The 21,214-nt window shown below is 40.6% G+C and overlaps 2 protein-coding genes across 2 annotated transcripts in view; both read right to left on the bottom strand.

Annotated features, from left to right (window-relative positions):
• LOC133563541 (tripartite motif-containing protein 14-like) overlaps window positions 1-8,839 on the bottom strand; it is a 16,412-nt gene extending 7,573 nt beyond the window's left edge. Inside the window, exons 1-2 of the mRNA XM_061917710.1 lie at window positions 8,489-8,839; window positions 1,614-2,482 (exon numbers count right to left, since the gene is read on the bottom strand). Coding sequence (XP_061773694.1) covers window positions 1,614-2,482; window positions 8,489-8,741 — 1,122 coding nt within the window. The 5' untranslated portion in view covers window positions 8,742-8,839. The remainder of the gene's footprint in view (window positions 1-1,613; window positions 2,483-8,488) is intronic.
• Window positions 8,840-16,983: 8,144 nt separating this feature from the next.
• The window catches only part of LOC133563539 (LHFPL tetraspan subfamily member 3 protein-like), a 62,519-nt gene continuing 58,288 nt past the window's right edge, over window positions 16,984-21,214 (bottom strand). Inside the window, exons 3-4 of the mRNA XM_061917709.1 lie at window positions 21,015-21,041; window positions 16,984-18,045 (exon numbers count right to left, since the gene is read on the bottom strand). Of these exons, the coding sequence (XP_061773693.1) occupies window positions 21,025-21,041 (17 nt within the window). The 3' untranslated portion in view covers window positions 16,984-18,045; window positions 21,015-21,024. The remainder of the gene's footprint in view (window positions 18,046-21,014; window positions 21,042-21,214) is intronic.

The raw sequence follows: 21,214 nt of genomic DNA, 5'->3' as shown, positions 1-21,214 counted from the left end.
TTGGTATTTTAACTTTAACTTATCTACTCCTACGAGGGCCGGATGGGTAAAATTATGGCATAATAACTTAAAAATACAACTACGACAACTTCAGATTGTTTACTTTGGCCTAAAATAGAACAAGCACATTGTATATAAAAAAGACATATCGCATGTAATCCTTTTGACAAAACACTAAGTTAGTTGAAAATTCTGAGGAAAAAATGGTGCAGTTACACAAACACCATGATGAACACAATTAAGTTAAAGTACCAATGATTGTCACACATAATAAGATTCAAGATTTTTCATTGTCAATTCTTTAACATGCACAAGACACATAAGAACTGAAAATTACATTTTCAGCACAGTCCCACTAAGAGCAGACATATGTTACAGGGAGACAAGACGGGACCGCAACGGATCAGCCATTTTTACGGCGCTCCTTAAAAAAATAATAAGTAAGACACACTTACCGACATGAAGTTATCCATCACCGCAAACATATAAGATATTGTCAAACAAACATTTCATTGACCGTTTGTCAAAACTGATTAATTTTATATGTTGATGCATAATGTTTGATTCAGCTCTTGAAACGGAACGATTTCCCTTGTGGATCAATTAAAAAAGCACCAATGATTGTCACACACATACTAGGTGTGGCGAAATTATTCTCTGCATTTGACCCATCTCCCTTCATCACCTCCTAGGACAGGGGTAGGGAACCTATGGCTCTAGAGCCAGATGTGGCTCTTTTGATGACTGCATCTGGCTCTCAGATAAATCTGAACTGACGTTGCTTAACACGATAAGTAATGAATAATTCCACTTGTAATCAGAGTGTTAAAAATAATGTTAAAAATATAAAACATTCACATGCATTTTTAATCCATCCATCCTTCCTTTCACTACCGCACCTGTTCAAGAAGTTGCGTTAATGGTAAGAAGTTATTTATTTATTATTGGTTAGTGTGGGGCTTGCCCTCCTGGGGGTTCTTCAGACCACCAAGCACTGACATGAGAGCCTGTTTCAGGGTTACAATATTGTTTTATTTTTCAATAAGTCTCTCAGTTGCTTTCCAGGAATAATATTTCCAGCCCCAACCCAGTCTCTCCTCCTGGCTGCTGCTTATAACAGAGCGAGAGGTGATTAGATAACAAGGCCCAGGTGGGCACGCAGGCCACGCCCCCTCCACACTTAGCTTCAGAATAACAATGTTATTACAAAGAATGAGAGACCTATTATACTCTAGAAATGTTGGTCTTACTTAAAAATGCACGTGTTTAGTTGTGTTCAGTGATAAAAAAAATATTTGGCTTTTTGGCTCTCTCAGCCAAAAAGGTTCCCGACCCCTGCCCTAGGAGGTGAGGGGAGCATTGGGCAGCAGTGGTGGCTGCGCCCGGGAGTAATTTTTGGTGATTTAACCCCGAATTCCAACCCTTGATGCGTAGTGTCAAGCAGGGAGGTAACGGGTCCCATTTTTATAGTCTTTAAAATGACTCGGCCGGGGTTTGAACTCACAACCTACCCATCTCAAGGCGGACACTCTAACCACTAAAAGTCTGTCTAAGTCTTTCATTAGTGTGCAGGTGTACTCAATTTTAGTGGTCAGCATGTGAACAATCTTAACTCTGATCTCCATCTCGGCATCCCTGGTGCTGATGCAGACGTGGTTGCGGTGGGAGCCGATGGCGGTGCACAGAGTGCACACGCACACAGCACACAGCCGACAGTAGATGCGGTTGAGCTCCTGGTGCTCGTCGCACTTCCAGAAAGAAATGTCCACGGTGGGCGGAACCAGGGTGTGGCTTTGGAAGACGGAGGACTCCATGTGTGGGCGCAGGTGCTTTGCACACATGGACGCCCCGCATACCAAACAGGTCTTCACGGCTAACTGACGCACCGTTTTGGGGCAATAATGGCACGGCACAAGGCTTGTGTTTCTGTGCTCGGGCTTGGAGAAGACCCTGATTTTGATCGGGGATGCTGCAGCATGCTTGGTAGACATCGGAGTTATCGACTTGCTAGCAGGAGACACTGATTCCTGTGAAGTTGAGGCTGCAGTGAATGATTGCAGGTTGGCAGGCGAGGAAGGTTTTTTTGTCAAGGAATGATTTTCTGTTGCAAGAAGAGAGGCATCACATAAATCTGCTTCAGTGCGGCAGTCGGTGTCACTGGTCCTGATTCTATCTGCTTCTTCATGTTGTGACACCTCACTTGTGTGTTGTGTGACATCGTCACCGGAATAATCACACGCGGGCTCTTTCGATTCAGAGTTCATCCCGTTAATGGTTGCCTTCCCATTGCGGAGTTGTCCTGGCGTGTCGGACGAGGAATGTTTTGGAGTCTGGACGTCATCCGATATGTCGCAGGTAGCTGGCCGTTTGGTGTCCGGTTCCTTTAGAACCGGTGTGCTCGCCTTTCTCTTCCCAAAGGGTCGGCTGTCGATTGAAGACCTCCTCAACGGGGAATCAGTGTTTAAAGCATGACTGGATGTGTCTGAAAAACAGCAGAATACAAACAGGGCCCCTCAAAAACTACAGATTTCTTATGTATTTCAATTAGGTCCGGGCGATATGTCGGTATGCGCGATACATCTCGAGCTTGTCTCTGTGTGATATAGAAAATGACGATATCGCAATATTAGAGTATACGTTCTCACGCAGTTGCTTTTAGCTGCGGGCATTACACTACAGGATCATCCCACTCCTTCTTGTGTCTCCTTCTCACAGACTAGTAAGCCCACTCTTACACACGTCACATACTGTCACATACGTATACGCCCTCGCGGAGCAGAGTGGTAGCAGCGCGGGGAACGTTAGCTGTGATGCTAGCGAAGCCGTGCGAGTGGTAATACGAGAGAAAGAAGGTGCAGATCTGGTAACAAATGAAGGAAGAATTAATTCCCAAGAAAAACCGCAGGAGGTCCGTCGTCTGGCGGTGGTTTGGCTTCAAGCGGGAATATGTCGAATAGACAACTTTAATTTGTCAAGTGTGGGGCACAAGCGTTGCCACAAAAAGTAGCATTACTCCTAATATGTAGCATCATTTGAAAAGTCACCTGCTAATAACTGTTTAATAAATACAGTTTTGGTCGATTGACTTAGTTGTGATTTCCTTCTCTGCATGAAAGTTTAAAAGTAGCATATATTAATGCAGTATGAAGAAGAATGTTTATTGTAGACACATAGAATCATCATAATGCTGTGATTATAGTGTTAATTCAAGGCCAAGGCAAAATATCGAGATATAGATAGATAGATAGATAGTACTTTATTGATTCCTTCAAGAGAGTTCCTTCAGGAAAATTAAAATTCCAGCAGCAGTGTACAGAGTTGAGATCAATTTAAATAAAAGTAAAAAGTAAATAATGGGGGTTTAAATGGAAACAAAATAGAGAAATATTACAATAAGAATAAAAACTAAAAAGCAACAATGGGAATAAAAATATAACAGTAAAATAAGACTATAACAAGACAAAGTAGGCAGTAGTGACCATGTTATGAAAACGTATTGCACTGTTATTGTTTTGCATCCCCTGTGATCCTAGTACCCCCCGCCCCAGAGAGGAGTTGTACAGTCTAATGGCGTGTATCGTGTATATCGTGTATATCGCGACATGGCCTAAAAATATCGAGATATTTAAAAAAAAAGGCCATATCACCGAGCCCTAATTTCAATCCAACAAAAAAAGAGGGCAATCTCACATATACTTAGTTTACTCTCAGGATTAGAATGCACTTCCATGCTAAGAATTAGAACAACATGGGAACAAGACCTCCAAACATCAACAGATGACTGACCCTGGGCAAAAATTGTGGAAAGGGTTCACTCGCCTTCAATGTGCGCACGACACTCACTGGTCCAATTATAAATGATACACCTGTAGGGTGCACTTCTCAAAAGTAAAATTAGCTAAAATACTTCCCAAAATTAACCCATTATGTGATGGATGTAAACAAGATAACGCAACATTAATACACATGTTTTGGCTTTGTCCGATGCTAAAGAGGTACTGGAAGTTCATCTTTGAAGCACTCTCCACAGTCTTACTAGGGATGCACCGATTAATCGGTAACCAAATATATTCGGCTGAATATGGCAAACAAGCCACATTCGGCCTTCGGTGGAATGAGTTAAAAACAAGGCCGAATACTGGCGTGTGACGCAATTTTTTGACGCGGTGACGCAATCAACCAACGTGCAGTGACGTTGGGATATGTCGTGTACCTGTATAAGTGTATGAGGTTACAAGCACACACTTATTGAGATTTAGTGGGGCCTCTGTTTACATTATTAGCCTGTTGTGTAGGCTACCTGTATAAGTGTAAGAGGTTACAAGCACACACTTAATTGAGATTTACTTGAGCCTTCTGTTTACATTATTAGCATATCTATTGTGGCTAAGCAGACTTTTGCTAAAAGGACAATAATTCATTTGTTGTTGGTTTATCCACTTTAATACACTTTTTTTTTTTGGAATGCATCTTTTGTTTGAAGGCCTAATATAAATAAAAAACTTTGTGCTTTTTTTGAAAAGCAAAGGCTACTGGAATATTAAAAAAAAGTCAATATTCAATAAAAAATTGCTTTATTTGAAAAACATGTCTAAATATTTATTCTAGGCTATTTATGCAATATAAAAAAAATTGTGAAAAACTGCATTCATTATTCGGCCTACGGCCAAGCATTTAAGTTTTATTCGGCTTCGGCCACAAATTTTCATTTTGGTGCATCCCTAGCTAAAAGCACGTGTTTTTCTTTCCAGACGTTATAAAAACTGGAAATATTAAGAACAAGTCATGCAACTTTTTGAGTGAAACAATTCTGACTCCTTGAATAGAAAACAAATTAATCAATAATTTATATGCTTATTTCGGGCAACAGCAACCGGAAATAACGTCACGTGCCACCCACCATTTAGTGTTTATGGGCTGGAGAAAAGAAACTGTTTTTCTTTTTAAAAAGGTGACAAAAACTAGAAAAAAAATAAAATAATTCAAGCTACTTTTTGAGTGAAACAATTCTGACTCTTTGCATACAAAACAAATTAATCAAATAATTTATATGTTTGTTTCAGGCGACAGCAACTGGAAATGAGGTCACGTGCCACCTGTTGTGATTAACTATACACATACTTGCCAACCCTCCTGGATTTTCTGGGAGACTTCTGAACTTCAGCGCCTCTCCCGAAAACCTCCCGGGACAAATTTTCTCCCGAAAATCTCCCGAAATTCAGACGGAGCTGGAGGCCACGCCCACTCCAGCTCCATGCGGACCTGAGTGACGTGTCGACAGCCTGTTTTCATGTCCGCTTTCAATATAAACAGAATGTCTGCCCAATGACGTTATGACTGTAGAATAATCGAGGGTGAGTTGTTGTTTTTCTTATGTGGTTTTATTGTTAGGCAGTTTCATTAACATCCTCCCAGAGCAGTAACAACACACAACAACAGCAGTCCGTTTTCGTCTATCGCAAAGCAGTTCAACTGCCGTAAACAGCAATGTTGTAAAAATCTTAAACAGGACAATACCAATAGACTCAAAAACTCCTTTGTCCCACACGCCATTAGACTGTACAACTCCTCACTGGGGCGGGGGGTACAAGGATGACAGGGGATGCAAAACAATAACAGTGCAATACGTTTTCATAACATGGTCACTACTGCCTACTTTGTCTTGTTATATTCTTATTTTACTGTTATATTTTATTCCCATTGTTGCTTTTTAGTTTTTATTCTTATTGTAATATTTCTCTATTTTGTTTCTATTTAAACCCCCATTATTTACTTTTTACTTTTATTTAAATTGATCTCAATTCTGTACACTGCTGCTGGAATTTTAATTTTCCTGAAGGAACTCTCATGAAGGAATCAATAAAGTACTATTTATCTATCTATCTACTGCCATCTACTGGACATGCATATGGTTAGAAAAACAAGGGTGGACAATTTAACCCTTAACTCAACAATGAGTAGATAATAATGGATAATGGATTGTACTTGTATAGCGCCTTTCTACCTTTCAGGTACTCAAATGAGTATTATGTGTGTGTAAATGTGTAAATAAATGAACACTGAAATTCAAGTATTTATTTTATACATACATACATATATATATATATACACATACATTTATATATATATATATATATATATATATATATATACACATACATATATATATATACATAGCTAGAATTCACTGAAAGTCAATTATTTCTTTTATTTATTTATATATATATATATATATATATATATATACACACACATACATACATACATATATATATATATATATATACATAGCTAGAATTCACTGAAAGTCAATTATTTCTTTTATTTATATATATATATATATATATATATATGAAATACTTGACTTAGTGAATCTAGCTGTAAATATACTCCTCCCCTCTTAACCACGCCCCGCCCCATCTCCGACCACGCCCCCTCCCCCACCTCCCGAAATCGGAGGTCTCAAGGTTGGCAAGTATGGCTATACATTAGAAGTATTATAGACTAATCTGGATCATAACTGGAAGTAGACAATTCTTATTTCTCAGTTTAGCCCGAGAGGTCTTTATTTATTTTACCTCTTGGTCGAACACCGGCATTCCTCCACTTCCGGGTATTGAAGCGCAATACTTCCCGTTACAGCAGTAAGGATACAGACTTTCACAATAAAGGTTTCAGCCGTAAACATTACACCACCAGAGGCCACCACCGTGTATATGTTTCTTTTAGTTTGTATTCATAGCTGTATGTAGAAGTGTCTGGTTGCATCAGCTCTGCTGCTTTAATGTCTTTAATGTCCTTTGTGGTTTTTGACGTTTGATGTTTCCCCCTTACAGACATGTAAGAATGATGTGTACTATGGCTATGAGTGTTTTTTTTTCTTTGGCCTCAGTCTGGACCCCCTCACCAGGGCCCAAGCTTAGACCGATTATTTTATTTTATTTTAATCTTCAATTTTTTTCTCCCATTCCCCCCCGTTTACCTGTATCTCATCTTTTCTGTAAGGGGCGCTGGAAGCCGGCAGACCCGTCGGCGATCCTGTTCTGTCTGATCTTGAATGGGATTGTGCTGAAAATTTAAATTTTCCTGAAGGACTAAGTACTATCTAATCTAATCTAATTTAGTGTTTACGTGATGGCGAAAAGCGAGTGTTTTTCTTCCTAGAGTTTATACAAACTTGAAATATTAAGAAAACTGTGATACTTTTTGATTGAATCGATTGTGACTTTGAATAGAAAACAAATTACTGTGTTTCCTTGAATTGCCGCAGGGCATATAGTATGCGCCTGCCTTGAATTACTGCCGGGTCAAACTCGTTTCCCAAAATAATTTGCGCATGCTGAGTATTAGGGATGCACCGATTAATCGGTAACCGAATATATTCGGCCGAATATGGCAAAAAAAGCCACATTCGGCCTTCGGTGGAATGAGTTAAAAACAAGGCCGAATACTGGCGTGTGACGCAATTTTTTGACGCGGTGACGCAATCAACCAACGTGCAGTGACGTTGGGATATGTTGTGTACCTGTATAAGTGTATGAGGTTACAAGCACACACTTATTGAGATTTAGTGGGGCCTCTGTTTACATTATTAGCCTGTTGTGTAGGCTACCTGTATAAGTGTAAGAGGTTACAAGCACACACTTAATTGAGATTTACTTGAGCCTTCTGTTTACATTATTAGCATATCTACTGTGGCTAAGCAGACTTTTGCCAAAAGGACAATAATTAATTTGTTGTGGGTTTATCCACTTTATTTTTTTTTGGAATGCATGTTTTGTTTGAAGGCCTAATATAAATGAAAAACTTTGTGCTTTTTTTTGAAAAGCAAAGGCTACTGGAATATTAAAAAAATGTCAATATTCAATAAAAAAGTACTTTATTTGAAAAACATGTCTAAATATTTATTTTAGGCTATTTATGCAATATATTTTAAAAAATTGTGAAAAACTGCATTCATTATTCGGCTTCGGCCACAAATTTTCATTTCGATGCATCCCTACTTAGTATTACCGCCTGGTCAAACTCGTGACATCACGAGTGACACTTCCCCTATCATCATTTTCAAAATGGAGGAGGCTGATTTCAATACCGGTAATTTAAAATCGCATAAAGGGAAGAAGATTAAGAGCTATTAAGTAGGATTTAAGGTCCAGGCTTACATCACACTCAAATTTTTACTGCATAACTTTGGTAAGTGCCGGAGTGAGAAGAGGTTTTAAAGTAATTAGCGCATGATTACTTTTACCACATGCCTTTGGTAAGCGCAGGAATGAGAAGAGGTTTTAAATTAATTTGCGCCCGGGCGGCAATTCAAGGAAATACGGTAGTCAATTTATGCTCGCTTCAGGCGACAGCCACCGGAAATGAAGTCACACGCCTCCCGCCATTTAGTGTTTAATGGGGTGGATAAAAGCATTTATTTTTCTTTCCAGAGGTTACAAAAACAGTGAATATTAAGAAGAAAAAAAAAAACGTGCTACTTTACCGAGATTGCTGGAGGTCGGAGCCTTCGGGCTGCTTTTGTGCGGCCATAACAAAGATCTGTCGAAGGGCAGCGTGCGGTAGCTGGTGCTGCACCCCCATCCGGGACACTTGTAGGGCCCGGACGGGCAAACACTCCACAAGTCCCCGATACACCGCGGACAGAAGCTGTGCTTGCACTCGAGGATGACGGGAGTCTTTGTGACGTTGCGACAGAGAGGACAAGTGAAGGCCGCAGTTGCTAACCATGATCCCATGTTTATGTTGCCGCGAGTACTTCTGCATACCGGAAGACACTTCTTCTTCTTTTCTTTAATGGCGGTAGGCAAGCAACCTTCTGGTGCGCATTAGCGCCACCTACTGTAATGGAGTGTGGACCGAGGTGGATCCCTACTCTTATATTCTTTTATTTAAAGGCCTACTGAAATGAGATTTTCTTATTTAAACAGGGATAGCAGGTGCATTCTATGTGTCATACTTGATCATTGCGCGATATTGCAAAATTTTTGCTGAAAGGATTTAGTAGAGAACATCGACAATAAAGTTCGCAACTTTTGGTCGCTAATAGAAAAGCCTTGCCTGTACCGGAAGTAGCAGACGATGATGTCACCTGTTGATGGCTCCTCACATATTCACATTGTTTTTAATGGGAGCCTCCAACAAAAAGAGCTATTCGGACCGAGAAAACGACAATTTCCCCATTAATTTGAGCGAAGATAAATAAATAAATGATAAATGGGTTGTACTTGTATAGCACTTTTCTACCTTCAAGGTACTCAAAGCGCTTTGACACTACTTCCACATTTACCCATTCACACACACATACTGATGGAGGGAGCTGCCATGCAAGGCGCTAACCAGCACCCATCAGGAGCAAGGGTGAAGTGTCTTGCTCAGGACACAACGGACGTGACGAGGTTGGTACTAGGTGGGATTTGAACCAGGGACCCTCGGGTTGCGCACGGCCAATCTCCCACTGCGCCACTGAAGATTTGTGGATGATGATATTGATAGCGAAGGACTAGAAAAAAAAAAAAAAAAAAGTTGGAAAAAAAAAGGCGATTGCATTGGGATGTATTCAGATGTTTTTAGTCACATTTACCAGGATAATTCTGGGAAATCCCTTATCTTTCTATTGTGTTGCTAGTGTTTTAGTTTTTTTTTGATTGATTTATTGATACTTTTATTAGTAGATTGCACAGTTCAGTACATATTCCGTACAATTGACCACTAAATGGTAACACCCCAATAAGTTTTTCAACTTGTTTAAGTGGGGGTCCACGTTAATCAATTCATGGTAAGTGAGTTTAACAGTACCTGATAGTCGGAGGTGTGTGTACACGGGTGTGTAGACGTGCAGTGTCTGAGGGAAGTCAACAGCAGTTGTATGGACGGTGCAAGCTCAGCTGATCTCCGGTAAGAGGCGACTTTTTACCACAATTTTCTCACCGAAACCTGCTGGTTGACATTTGGTCAGGAACCATGTTCGCTTGACCGCTCTGATCCATAATAAAGTTTCACCTCCAGGAATTTTAAACAAGGAATCACCGTGTGTTTGTGTGGCCAAAGGCTAAAGCTTCCCATCTCCATCTTTCTACTTTGACTTCTCCAATATTAATTGAACACATTTCAAAAGATTCAGCAACACAGATGTCCAAAATACTGTGGAATTATGCCGTTAAAGCAGACGACTTTTAGCTGTGTGTGTGTGCAGCGCTCATATTTCCTTACAGTCCGTGACGTCAAGCGTACACGTCATCATTCCGTGACGTTTTCAACGAGAAACTTCCGGGAAATTTAAGATTGCAATTAAGTAAACTAAAAAGGCCGTATTGGCATGTGTTGCAATGTTAATATTTCATCATTGATATATAAACTATCAGACTGTGTGGTGGGTAGTTGTGGCTTTCAGTAGGCCTTTAATCCACTGTTTTTTAAATATGTGTATATTGCTTTACATCCTATGTATTCTGAAGGCAATCCTAATATATCTTCCACTGCTAACCTAATATTTTCATTTGCTAACTTCATCCATCCATCCATCCATCTTCTTCCGCTTATCCGAGGTCGGGTCGCGGGGGCAACAACCTAAGCAGGGAAACCCAGACTTCCCTTTCCCCAGCCACTTCATCTAGCTCTTCCCGGGGGATCCCGAGGCGTTCCCAGGCCAGCCGGGAGACATAGTCTTCTCAACGTGTCCTGGGTCTTCCCCGTGGCCTCCTACCGGTTGGACGTGCCCTAAACACCTCCCTAGGGAGGCGTTCGGGTGGCATCCTGACCAGGTGCCCGAACCACCTCATCTGGCTCCTCTCCATGTGAAGGAGCAGCGGTTTTACTTTGAGTTCCTCCCGGATGGCAGAGCTTCTCAACCTATCTCTAAGGGAGATTTGCTAACTTACTTTCCAGTATTTGTCTTTCTCTATTGTATTTCCCACATTGGATTCATCATCATCGGCGGTCACTCGTGGTCGAGTATGACTGTCCTCCTTCCTGGTCCTTGTGGGTCTTCAGGTGGGCGTTGAGGCCGATTCTGGACCTGATTATTCTGGGGCAATGTGGACAAGGGAATGTAGTGGTGGTGGGTTTGGGTTGGGCCTGTGTGATGGATGCTCTCTCCTTTCTTAGTCTGCCCTTGTCTTGTGCAGCATGGCGGAGGTCCTCATTATATTGCGCGGCACCCTCACGGACAAGTTTTCTCCACATCGTCCTGTCTGTTGCCTTGACTTCCCAAGACTTAAGGTCTATGCGACACTTTGTCAGGCTTGCCTTGATGTTATCCTTAAATCTCTTCTTTTGACCTCCCGGGGCCCGTTTCCCTTCAACAAGCTGGGAATAAAGGACTTGTTTTGGGAGGCGAGAGTCAGGCATGCGGACTACATGGCAAGTCCACCTGAGTTGGTTTCGGGCAATCGTGGCAGTGATGGTGGGCAAGCCAGCCTCCTCCAGGACGCTGGTGTTGGTGCGTCTGTCCTCCCAGCTGATCCTGAGGATTTTTCTGAGACATCAATCAATCAATCAATGTTTACTTATATAGCCCTAAATCACTAGTGTCTCAAAGGGCTGCACAAACCACCACGAGATCCTCGGTAGGCCCACATAAGGGCAAGGAAAACTCACACCCAGTGGGACGTCGGTGACAATGATGACTATGAGAACCTTGGAGAGGAGGAAAGCAATGGATGTCGAGCGGGTCTAACATGATACTGTGAAAGTTCAATCCATAATGGATCCAACACAGTCGCAAGAGTCCAGTCCAAAGCGGATCCAACACAGCAGCGAGAGTCCCGTTCACAGCGGAGCCAGCAGGAAAACATCCCAAGCGGAGGCGGATCAGCAGCGCAGAGATGTCCCCAGCCGATACACAGGCAAGCAGTACATGGCCACCGGATCAGACTATGTCCCACTCTCCACAAGGGAGAGTGGGACATAGGAGAAAAAGAAAAGAAACGGCAGATCAACTGGTCTAAAAAGGGAGTCTATTTAAAGGCTAGAGTATATAAATTAGTTTTAAGGTGAGACTTAAATGCTTCTACTGAGGTGGCATCTCGAACTGTTACCGGGAGTGCATTCCAGAGTACTGGAGCCCGAAATGAAAACGCTCTATAGCCCGCAGACTTTTTTTGGGCTTTGGGAATCACTAATAAGCCGGAGTCCTTTGAACGCAGATTTCTTGCCGGGACATATGGTACAATACAATCGGCAAGATAGGATGGAGCTAGACCGTGTAGTATTTTATACGTAAGTAGTAAAACCTTAAAGTCACATCTTAAGTGCACAGGAAGCCAGTGCAGGTGAGCCAGTATAGGTATATATGTATGTATATATGTATATAAAGGTATATACAGTATAGGTATATATGTATGTATATATGTATATAAAGGTATATACAGTATAGGTGTAATATGATCAAACTTTCTTGTTCTTGTCAAAAGAATAGCAGCCGCATTTTGTACCAACTGTAATCTTTTAATGCTAGACATGGGGAGACCTGAAAATAATACGTTACAGTAGTCGAGGCGAGACGTAACAAACGCATGGATAATGATCTCAGCGTCTTTAGTGGACAAAATGGAGCAGATTTTAGCGATATTACGGGGATGAAAGAAGGCCGTTTTAGTAACGCTTTTAATCTTTGATGGTAGGTCTCGAGTGCCTTTAAGTGCCTGCTGTAGGTGGTCCAGGCTTCTGACCCATACATAAGGGTCTGGAGCACGATTGCTTTGTAGACCAGGATTTTGGTCTTTGCTTGGAGGTCACGGTTCTCGAAGACTCGCTTCCTCAGCCTCGAGAAGGCCGCGGTGGTGAATTTCATCGTCAATGACAGCTTTAGATGACAGGAGGCTCCCCGAAATATGGGAAGTGGTCCACATTTTCCAGTCGGATTTTGTCAATTGAGAGGTTTGGGGGCAGGACAGGCGCACTACTGTTTGGTGGTGGTTGGTGGAGGATTTGGGTTTTCTTTATATCAGGGGTGCCCATTACGTCGATCGCGAGCTACCAGTCGACCGCGGGGGGTGTGTCAGTCGATCTCCAGCCAGGCTTTTAAAAAAAATAGACCTAAAAATGAGTGATCATCAATCTTCACCAAGACGTCACTTATATGACATTCACGGTACCGGAGGGTCTTGTGAGATGACGCTGGCTGCTGCAAGATCATTATTATGAAAATATGACCGAGAGGAAGGCGAGAAACACTTTTTATTTCAACAGACTCTCGCGCCGTACCTTCCGTCAAAACTCTAAAGGCCGACTGCACATTTCCTATCTTCACAATAAAAGCCCTGCTTCATGCTGGCTGCGCTAACTAAATACAGAGTCTCGGAAAACTGGCGTGCACAAGCGATACCTCAGAAAGCTGGCGTGCACATCACTTGTGCACGCCAGCTTTCCGAGACTCTTATTTTGTTAGCGCAGGCAGCATGAAGCAGGGCTTTTATTGTGAAGATAGGAAATGTGCAGTCGGCCTTTAGAGTTTTGACGGAAGGGACGGCGCGAAAGTCTGTTGAAATAAAAAGTGTTTCTTGCCTTCCTCTCTGTCCTTTTTTCATAATAATGAACTGGCAGCAGCCAGCGTCATCTCACAAGACCCTCGGGTGCCGTGAATGTCAATCAAGCAAGCTACGGAATTTGCCGCCAATGTTTTTCTTGTAAAGTGTATGGAAGCTGGATGAATTAGATGCCAAAAACCAACCACTTTCATGTGGTATTGTACAGAAAGGACAACTTTTTTTCTCCTCCATTTGAAAATGTGGCCGTTATCTTCATTACTGTCTGATTCCAATCAATGCAAGTCATCAGAATCAGGTAATACACCAACTTATATTCTTGTCTTCGTGAAAGAAAGACATCTATATGTGTTACACATGCTTGTATTATCATTAAACACATTTAACTTGTTTACAAAAATGTCTCTTTCATAAATAAATAAACATAAATGATATATATAAATGAGGTAAATCCCCTCGAGTTGGTCAATTGAAAAGTAGCTCGCCTGCAGAAAAAGTGTGGGCACCCCCGCTTTATATTGATGGCAAGACCAAGCTGTTTGTATGCCTTCGCAAAAGCAGACAGAGTGCACTTCTTCTGAGGGGACTACGAGGGCATTATCGTCTGCATACTGCAGCTCCATGATGGATATGGTGGTGGTTTGACCTTTGGCCCTGAAACGGTTGATGTTGAGGAGTTGACCGTCGGTTCTGTACATTATTTCGACTGCCTGGAGCAGATGTATGTTTGTGAGATGGAGGATAGCAGCAACAAAAATGTGTTGGAGCGATGACACATCCCTGTTTTACACCTGTGTCTAAAAAGGCCTACTGAAAGCCACTACTAGCCACCACACAGTCTGATAGTTTGTATATCAATGATGAAATATTAACATTGCAACACATGCCAATACGGCCGCTTTCGTTTACTAAATTAGAATTTTAAATTTCCAGAGGAGTTTCTTTGTTGAAAACGTCACGGTATGATGACGTCCCGGGTTGCAGGGGACATATTAGCGCAGCACCATTTGCGGCTAAAAGTCGTCTCTTTTCATCGCGCAATTACACAGTATTCCGGACATCTGTGTTGCTGAATCTTTTGCAATTTGTTCAATTAATAATGGAGAAGTCAAAGTAGAAAGATGGAGTTGGGAAGCCACATAAACACACGGGGATTCCTTGTTTAAAATTCACGGAGGTGAAGCTTTACTATGGATCAGAACGGTCGAGCGAACATGGATCCCGACCACTTGTCAACCGGCAGGTTTCGGTGAGAAAATTGTGGTAAAAAGTTGCCTCTTACCGGAGATCAGCTGAGCTTGCGCCGCCCATGCAGCTTTCGTCGACTTCCGTCACACACTGGCCTCAAGAAGCCTGTGGACACACCCCTCCGACTATCAGGTACTATTTAATCTCACTTAAACACTAGCAACACAATAGAAAGATAAGGGATTTCCCAGAATTATCCTAGTGAATGTGTCTAAAAACATATGAAGTTTTCCCGGTCCGAATAGCTCTTGCTGCTGGAGACTGGACTCTCACTATTATGTTAGATCCACTATGGACTGGACTCTCACTATTATGTTAGATCCACTATGGACTGGACTCTCACTATTATGTTGGATCCACTATGGACTGGACTCTCACACTATTATGTTAGATCCACTATGGACTGGACTCTCACACTATTATGTTAGATCTACTATGGACTGGACTCTCACACTATTATGTTAGATCCACCATTGACTGGACTCTCACTATTATGTTAGATCCACTATGGACTGGACTCTCACACTATTATGTTATATCCACTATGGACTGGACTCTCACTATCATGTTAGATCCACTATGGACTGGACTCTCACACTATTATGTTAGATCCACTATGGACTGGACTCTCACACTATTATGTTAGATCCACTATGGACTGGACTCTCACTATTATGTTAGATCCACTATGGACTGGACTCTCACTATTATGTTGGATCCACTATGGACTGGACTCCCACACTATTATGTTAGATCCACTATGGACTGGACTCTCTCACTATTATGTTAGATCCACTATGGACTGGACTCTCACACTATTATGTTAGATCCACTATGGACTGGACTCACAATATTATGCTAGATCCACTCGACGTCAATTGCACCGGTCGGCCGGTGCAATCAATGTTTATTCATAACCCAATATTTGGGTTATGAATAAACCAACACTGAGTTAGCATAACTCAGCTTTTGTGTTAAATAATTCAACCCAATAGTAGGACAAACCAGCATTAAAAAAAACACTTTCTGACCAACTATTGGGTCAAGGAGCACTTAACTGCACAACACAATAGTTGGGTTTGGAATAAGTTACCCAACATTGTCGTGAGCATAACTCATTTTTTGTGTCAAATAAATTAAACCTGATAGTTGGGTTGTGATCAAACCAACATTGAGTTAGCATAACTCACCTTTTTGGTTAAATAATTCAATGCAAAAGTTGAGTTGAAAATTTGTTACTGCAATGTTGAGTTAAAATAAATCAAATAAGGGGTTCGTCCTGTTCTGAACCAGCAGTTGCGTTAAAATTGGGTTCTTTTGTAACCCAATATTTTCAGTGTGTATGGATACTTAATTTATGGTATTGTCATTAATGTTTTTAAATAACCTGCAGCGGCAAGACAACAAGTGGACCTTTGGAAGGAAAAGGAAATAAAACAATAAAACACAGTCAGAGAGTGAAAATCTTTATTAAGTGTCAGTATATTTCCCTTTCATTTTCTTAAAATCCTTGTAAGATAAACCCTTTCCGTATATGCTGGTCATGTCTATAGAACTATCATCTCTATATGTATTTACACAAGACAGGTGAAGCTAAATCTGTTTCATCCCGACAGAAGCCGCAGCTTTGGATGGCGCTCCACCCTGTTACCCTGTATGCACGCAGCGGATAGCTCGGTCGGGAGGTTCAGAGGAACACAAGAAGACACGCTCAAACACACGGTCGGGAAGTTGGGTCTGTACGTGTGTGTGTGTGTGTGTGTGTGTGTGTGTGTCAGTGGCGTTTTTGCATCCCCGGCAAGCAACCATGTGACATGTTGGCGCCGCCAGACAGACACCAACTACACATCCTGCAACCATGACAGTGTCTGTACTATGAAGGAGCAAACTGGAGCGCTGTGCAAAGTTAGCTAGCTCGGCGTTGAGGGGGGGGTGACCTAAAACAGGGGTCCCCAAAACTTTTTGACTCGGGGGCCGCATTGGGTTAAAACAACTTGGCCGGGGTCCGGGCTGTGTGTTTGTATATATATATATATATATATATATATATATATATATATATATATATATATATATATATATATATATATATATATATATATATATATATACATACATATATACTACATACATACATACATATATATCCATACATACATATGTATGTATAAACATACATACATATGTATGTATATATATATATATATATATATATATATATATATATACATATATATAAATCTCCTGATGATTGAGGGAACCCCTAATGAAACAGTTCTGTAGAGATGAAGTAGTCTTGTGATTTTTCCCACACCTACATATATATATATTCCTTGCACTAATTGACTGTAAGTGCGCGCACTTGATGTCACGTTATCGATGGACAAATGCATTTTTAGACAATATAATTTGCCTAAACCCCGAGGAGAAACCAAGAGTAACAAGCAGTAGAAAATTGATTACAAAGGACAGATATTAAAAAATTAAATCAAATGAATAAAAATAAATTTAACTTGGGACTTCCCGTGGGCCAGATTTTCGAAGCTGGCGGGCCGTATACGCAGCGGCTAGAGAGTAACAAGCGGTATAAAGTGGATCAGAAAGGACAGATTTAAAAAAAAAAAAAAAAAGAAAAAGAAAAGAAAAAAATATATATACATGTATAAATATATATATATATATTTTTTTTTACTTAGCCTTAGTCTGGGGACCCCTGACCTAAAAGTCCTAAAAGCGTCGTCCTACAGTATATATTTTACACACTTCAACCTAGATATTTGACATGTGAAGAGAAAAGAGACGTACCAATGAACCTTAAAAATAGTTTTTAAAATTAAATTAAAAAAAAAAGACGTTTCCGTGATGTTGTCGAGCCTTACATTATTATGAACACAACATATTTACTGTACATCGATTCTAAGCTTCTCGGGATAAATTGTGACACAGGCGGAGTTGACTAGAGTATAGTACATCAAAGTGTGGGTTGTATCGGAGTGGGTGTGTGCTCACAATGCAGCTGCTACTACCCGCACTCTTCACCAGGATAACAGTCTGCGCCCCCGCCATGGTGGACATCAGCAACAGGGCGTCAGACACACCATGTGCATTACATGTCTAAGTGCTGGAGCAGGAGCCTGGAGATGATGGAAGGGGCTGCAAGCAAACGAGATGACATTTACTCAGAGTTTCTTCTTCTTCTTTTTTTTGGGGTCAGGCTGGTTGGGGTTTGTCCTTTTTTCTCCTCCTGCGACCTGATGTTGAAGGGATGGTTCTTTGCGGGAACATTGTACAAGTAGAGCATGGGAGCCTGGAAACACCACACAGAGCACATAGTCGTTCTTTTAGTATGACTTGGGCTGGATCCTATCCCAGCAGACATTGCAAAGTCACAGGGGGGAAAAAAGGTAAATATGTTATCATCAACTTTTTGACTCAGGGGCTGCATTAAAACAATTTGGCAAGGGGCCGGGCTGTCAGTGTACAGTGGTGGTCAAAAGTTTACATACACTTGTAAAGAACATGATGTCATGGCTGTCTTGAGTTTCCAATCATTTCTACCAAAAGTGCCTTATTGCAGTGAAACTTGCCAAGGGACATGTAAGCAAATATTAACATTGCTGTACGTATACTTTTGACCTAGCACATTTGCTCACATTTTCAGTAGAGCCATAATAAATTCATAAAAGAACCAAACTTCATGAATGTTTTTTGTGAGCAACAAGTATGTGCTCCAATCACTACATCACAAAAAATAAGAGTTCTAGAAATGACTGAGAACTCAAGACAGCCATGACATCATTACAAGTGTACGTACACTTTTGACCACGACTGTATATATAGATCTAGATATCATGGGGAGCTGGAGCCTATGCCAGCTGCATTTGGATGTAAGGCAGGGTGTGTACACACACACACACACATATATATATATATATATATACACATACATACAAACCCCGTTTCCATATGAGTTGGGAAATGGTGTTAGATGTAAATATAAACGGAATACAATGATTTGCAAATCCTTTTCAACCCATATTCAGTTGAATATGCTACAAAGACAACATATTTGATGTTCAAACTCATAAACTTTGTCTTTTTTTGCATATAATAATTAACTTAGAATTTCATGGCTGCAACACGTGCCAAAGTAGTTGGGAAAGGGCATGTTCACCACTGTGTTACATCACCTTTTCTTTTAACAACACTCAATAAACGTTTGGGAACTGAGGAAACTAATTGTTGAAGCTTTGAAAGTGGAATTATTTCCCATTCTTGTTTTATGTAGAGCTTCAGTCGTTCAACAGTCCAGGATCTCTGCTGTCGTATTTTACGCTTCATAATGCGCCACACATTTTCCATGGGAGACATGTCTGGTCTGCCGGCGGGCCAGGAAAGTAGCCGCACTATTTTTTTATGAAGCCACGCTGTTGTAACACTTGTCTTGCTGAAATAAGCAGGGGCGTCCATGATAACGTTGCTTGGATGACAACATATGTTGCTCCAAAACCTGTATGGACCTTTCAGCATTAATGGTGCCTTCACAGATGTGTAAGTTACCCATGCCTTGGGCACTAATACACCCCCATACCATCACACATGCTGGCTTTTCAACTTTGCGCCTATAACAATCCGGATGGTTATTTTTGTCTTTGTTCCGGAGGACACCATGTCCACAGTTTCCAAATATAATTTGAAATGTGGATTCGTCAAGACCACAGAACACTTTTACATTGCATCAGTCCATCTTAGATGATCTCGGGCCCAGCGAAGCCGGCGGCGCTGCTGGGTGTTGTTGATAAATGGCTTTCGCTTTGCACAGTAGAGTTTTAACTTGGACTTACAGACGTAGCGACCAACTGTAGTTACTGACAGTGGTTTTATGAAGTGTTCCTGAGCCCATGTGGCGATATCCTTTACACAATGATGTCGGTTTTTGGTGCAGTACCGCCTAAGGGGTCAAAGGTCCGAAATATCATCGCTTACGTGCAGTGATTTCACCAGATTCTCTGGACTTTTTGATGATTTTACAAACCGTAGATGGTAAAATCCCTAAATTCCTTGCAATAGCTCGTTGAGAAATGTTGTTCTAAAACTGTTCGACAATTTGCTTACAAAGTGGTGACCCTCACCCCATCCTTGTTTGTGAATGACTTAGCATTTCATGGAAGCTGTTTTTATACCCAATCATGGCACCCACCTGTTACCAATTAGCCTGCACACCTGTGGGATGTTCCAAATAAGTGTTTGATGAGCATTCCTCAACTAAATTAGTATTTATTGCCACTGTTCCCAACTTCTTTGTCACGTGTTGCTGGCATCAAATTCTAAAGTTAATGATTATTTGCAAAAAACGATTTCTTTATGAGTTTGAACATCAAATATGTTGTCTTTGTAGCATATTCAACTGAATATGGGTTGAAAATGATTCGCAAATCATTGTATTCTGTTTATATTTACATTTAACACAATTTCCCAACTTATATGGAAACGGGGTTTGTATACATATATATATGTATATTTATGTATATGTGTATATATGTGTATGTAAATGTGTGTGTATATATATATATGTAGGTGTGTATATATATATATATATATATATATATATATGTATATATATATACATATATATATATATATATATATATATATATATGTAGGTGTGGGAAAAATATTAAGACTCCTTCATCTCTACAGAACTGTTTCATGAGGGGTTCCCTGAATCATCTCCTGATGATTCAGGGAACCCCTCATGAAACAGTTCTATAGAGATGAAGGAGTCTTGTGATTTTTCCCACACCTACATATTACGCTCTACCACGGTATCGAGCACTATTCTCTGGATAATCCAATCAAGACACATATATTATATATATATGTGTATATATATGTTTATATATGCATATGTATATATATGCATATGTGCATGTATGTGGTTGTATACACATATATATATCTTCTTTTTGATCTTTTTTACTATTAATACTCCAATTTTGTTGTTCTTTAAACTTGTTCACTGTAATAATGACAAAAAACCCCTAAGCTATATGTGTATGTACATATATATATACATATATATATATACACATACATACATACATATATATTATATATATACTCCCACCCACACATGCATTTACATATAAATGTATGTATGAAACATATTAATTCGGTTTTAGTCTTTTTTACAACAAAAAGAGATTTGCAACAACAAAATGTCTTCGGTATCATTTACATTCCATGCAAATATGAAGAGTGTTTGTTCTTTCTTACCTAAATGTTTTCAAGCATTGCCTGCCTCTGAAAAAACACAAGCAGAGAGACAACATTAAAATGCATCTTGCACACTCTCAAGGTCGTGCTATTAATAGCCTCCCACAATCACACATTGCCAGAAGCATCCTTCACACGCTACTATCTCACATTCGCCAGCAGAGGGCGCCATTGCTGCGCTCACTGCTGTGTAACAAAGC

The sequence above is a fragment of the Nerophis ophidion genome, linkage group LG12 (genome assembly GCF_033978795.1).
Source record: "Nerophis ophidion isolate RoL-2023_Sa linkage group LG12, RoL_Noph_v1.0, whole genome shotgun sequence".
NCBI classification, from domain to species: domain Eukaryota; kingdom Metazoa; phylum Chordata; class Actinopteri; order Syngnathiformes; family Syngnathidae; genus Nerophis; species Nerophis ophidion.
Note: the sequence above shows the minus strand (reverse complement) of the source record. Positions and strands in the feature narration are given on the sequence as shown.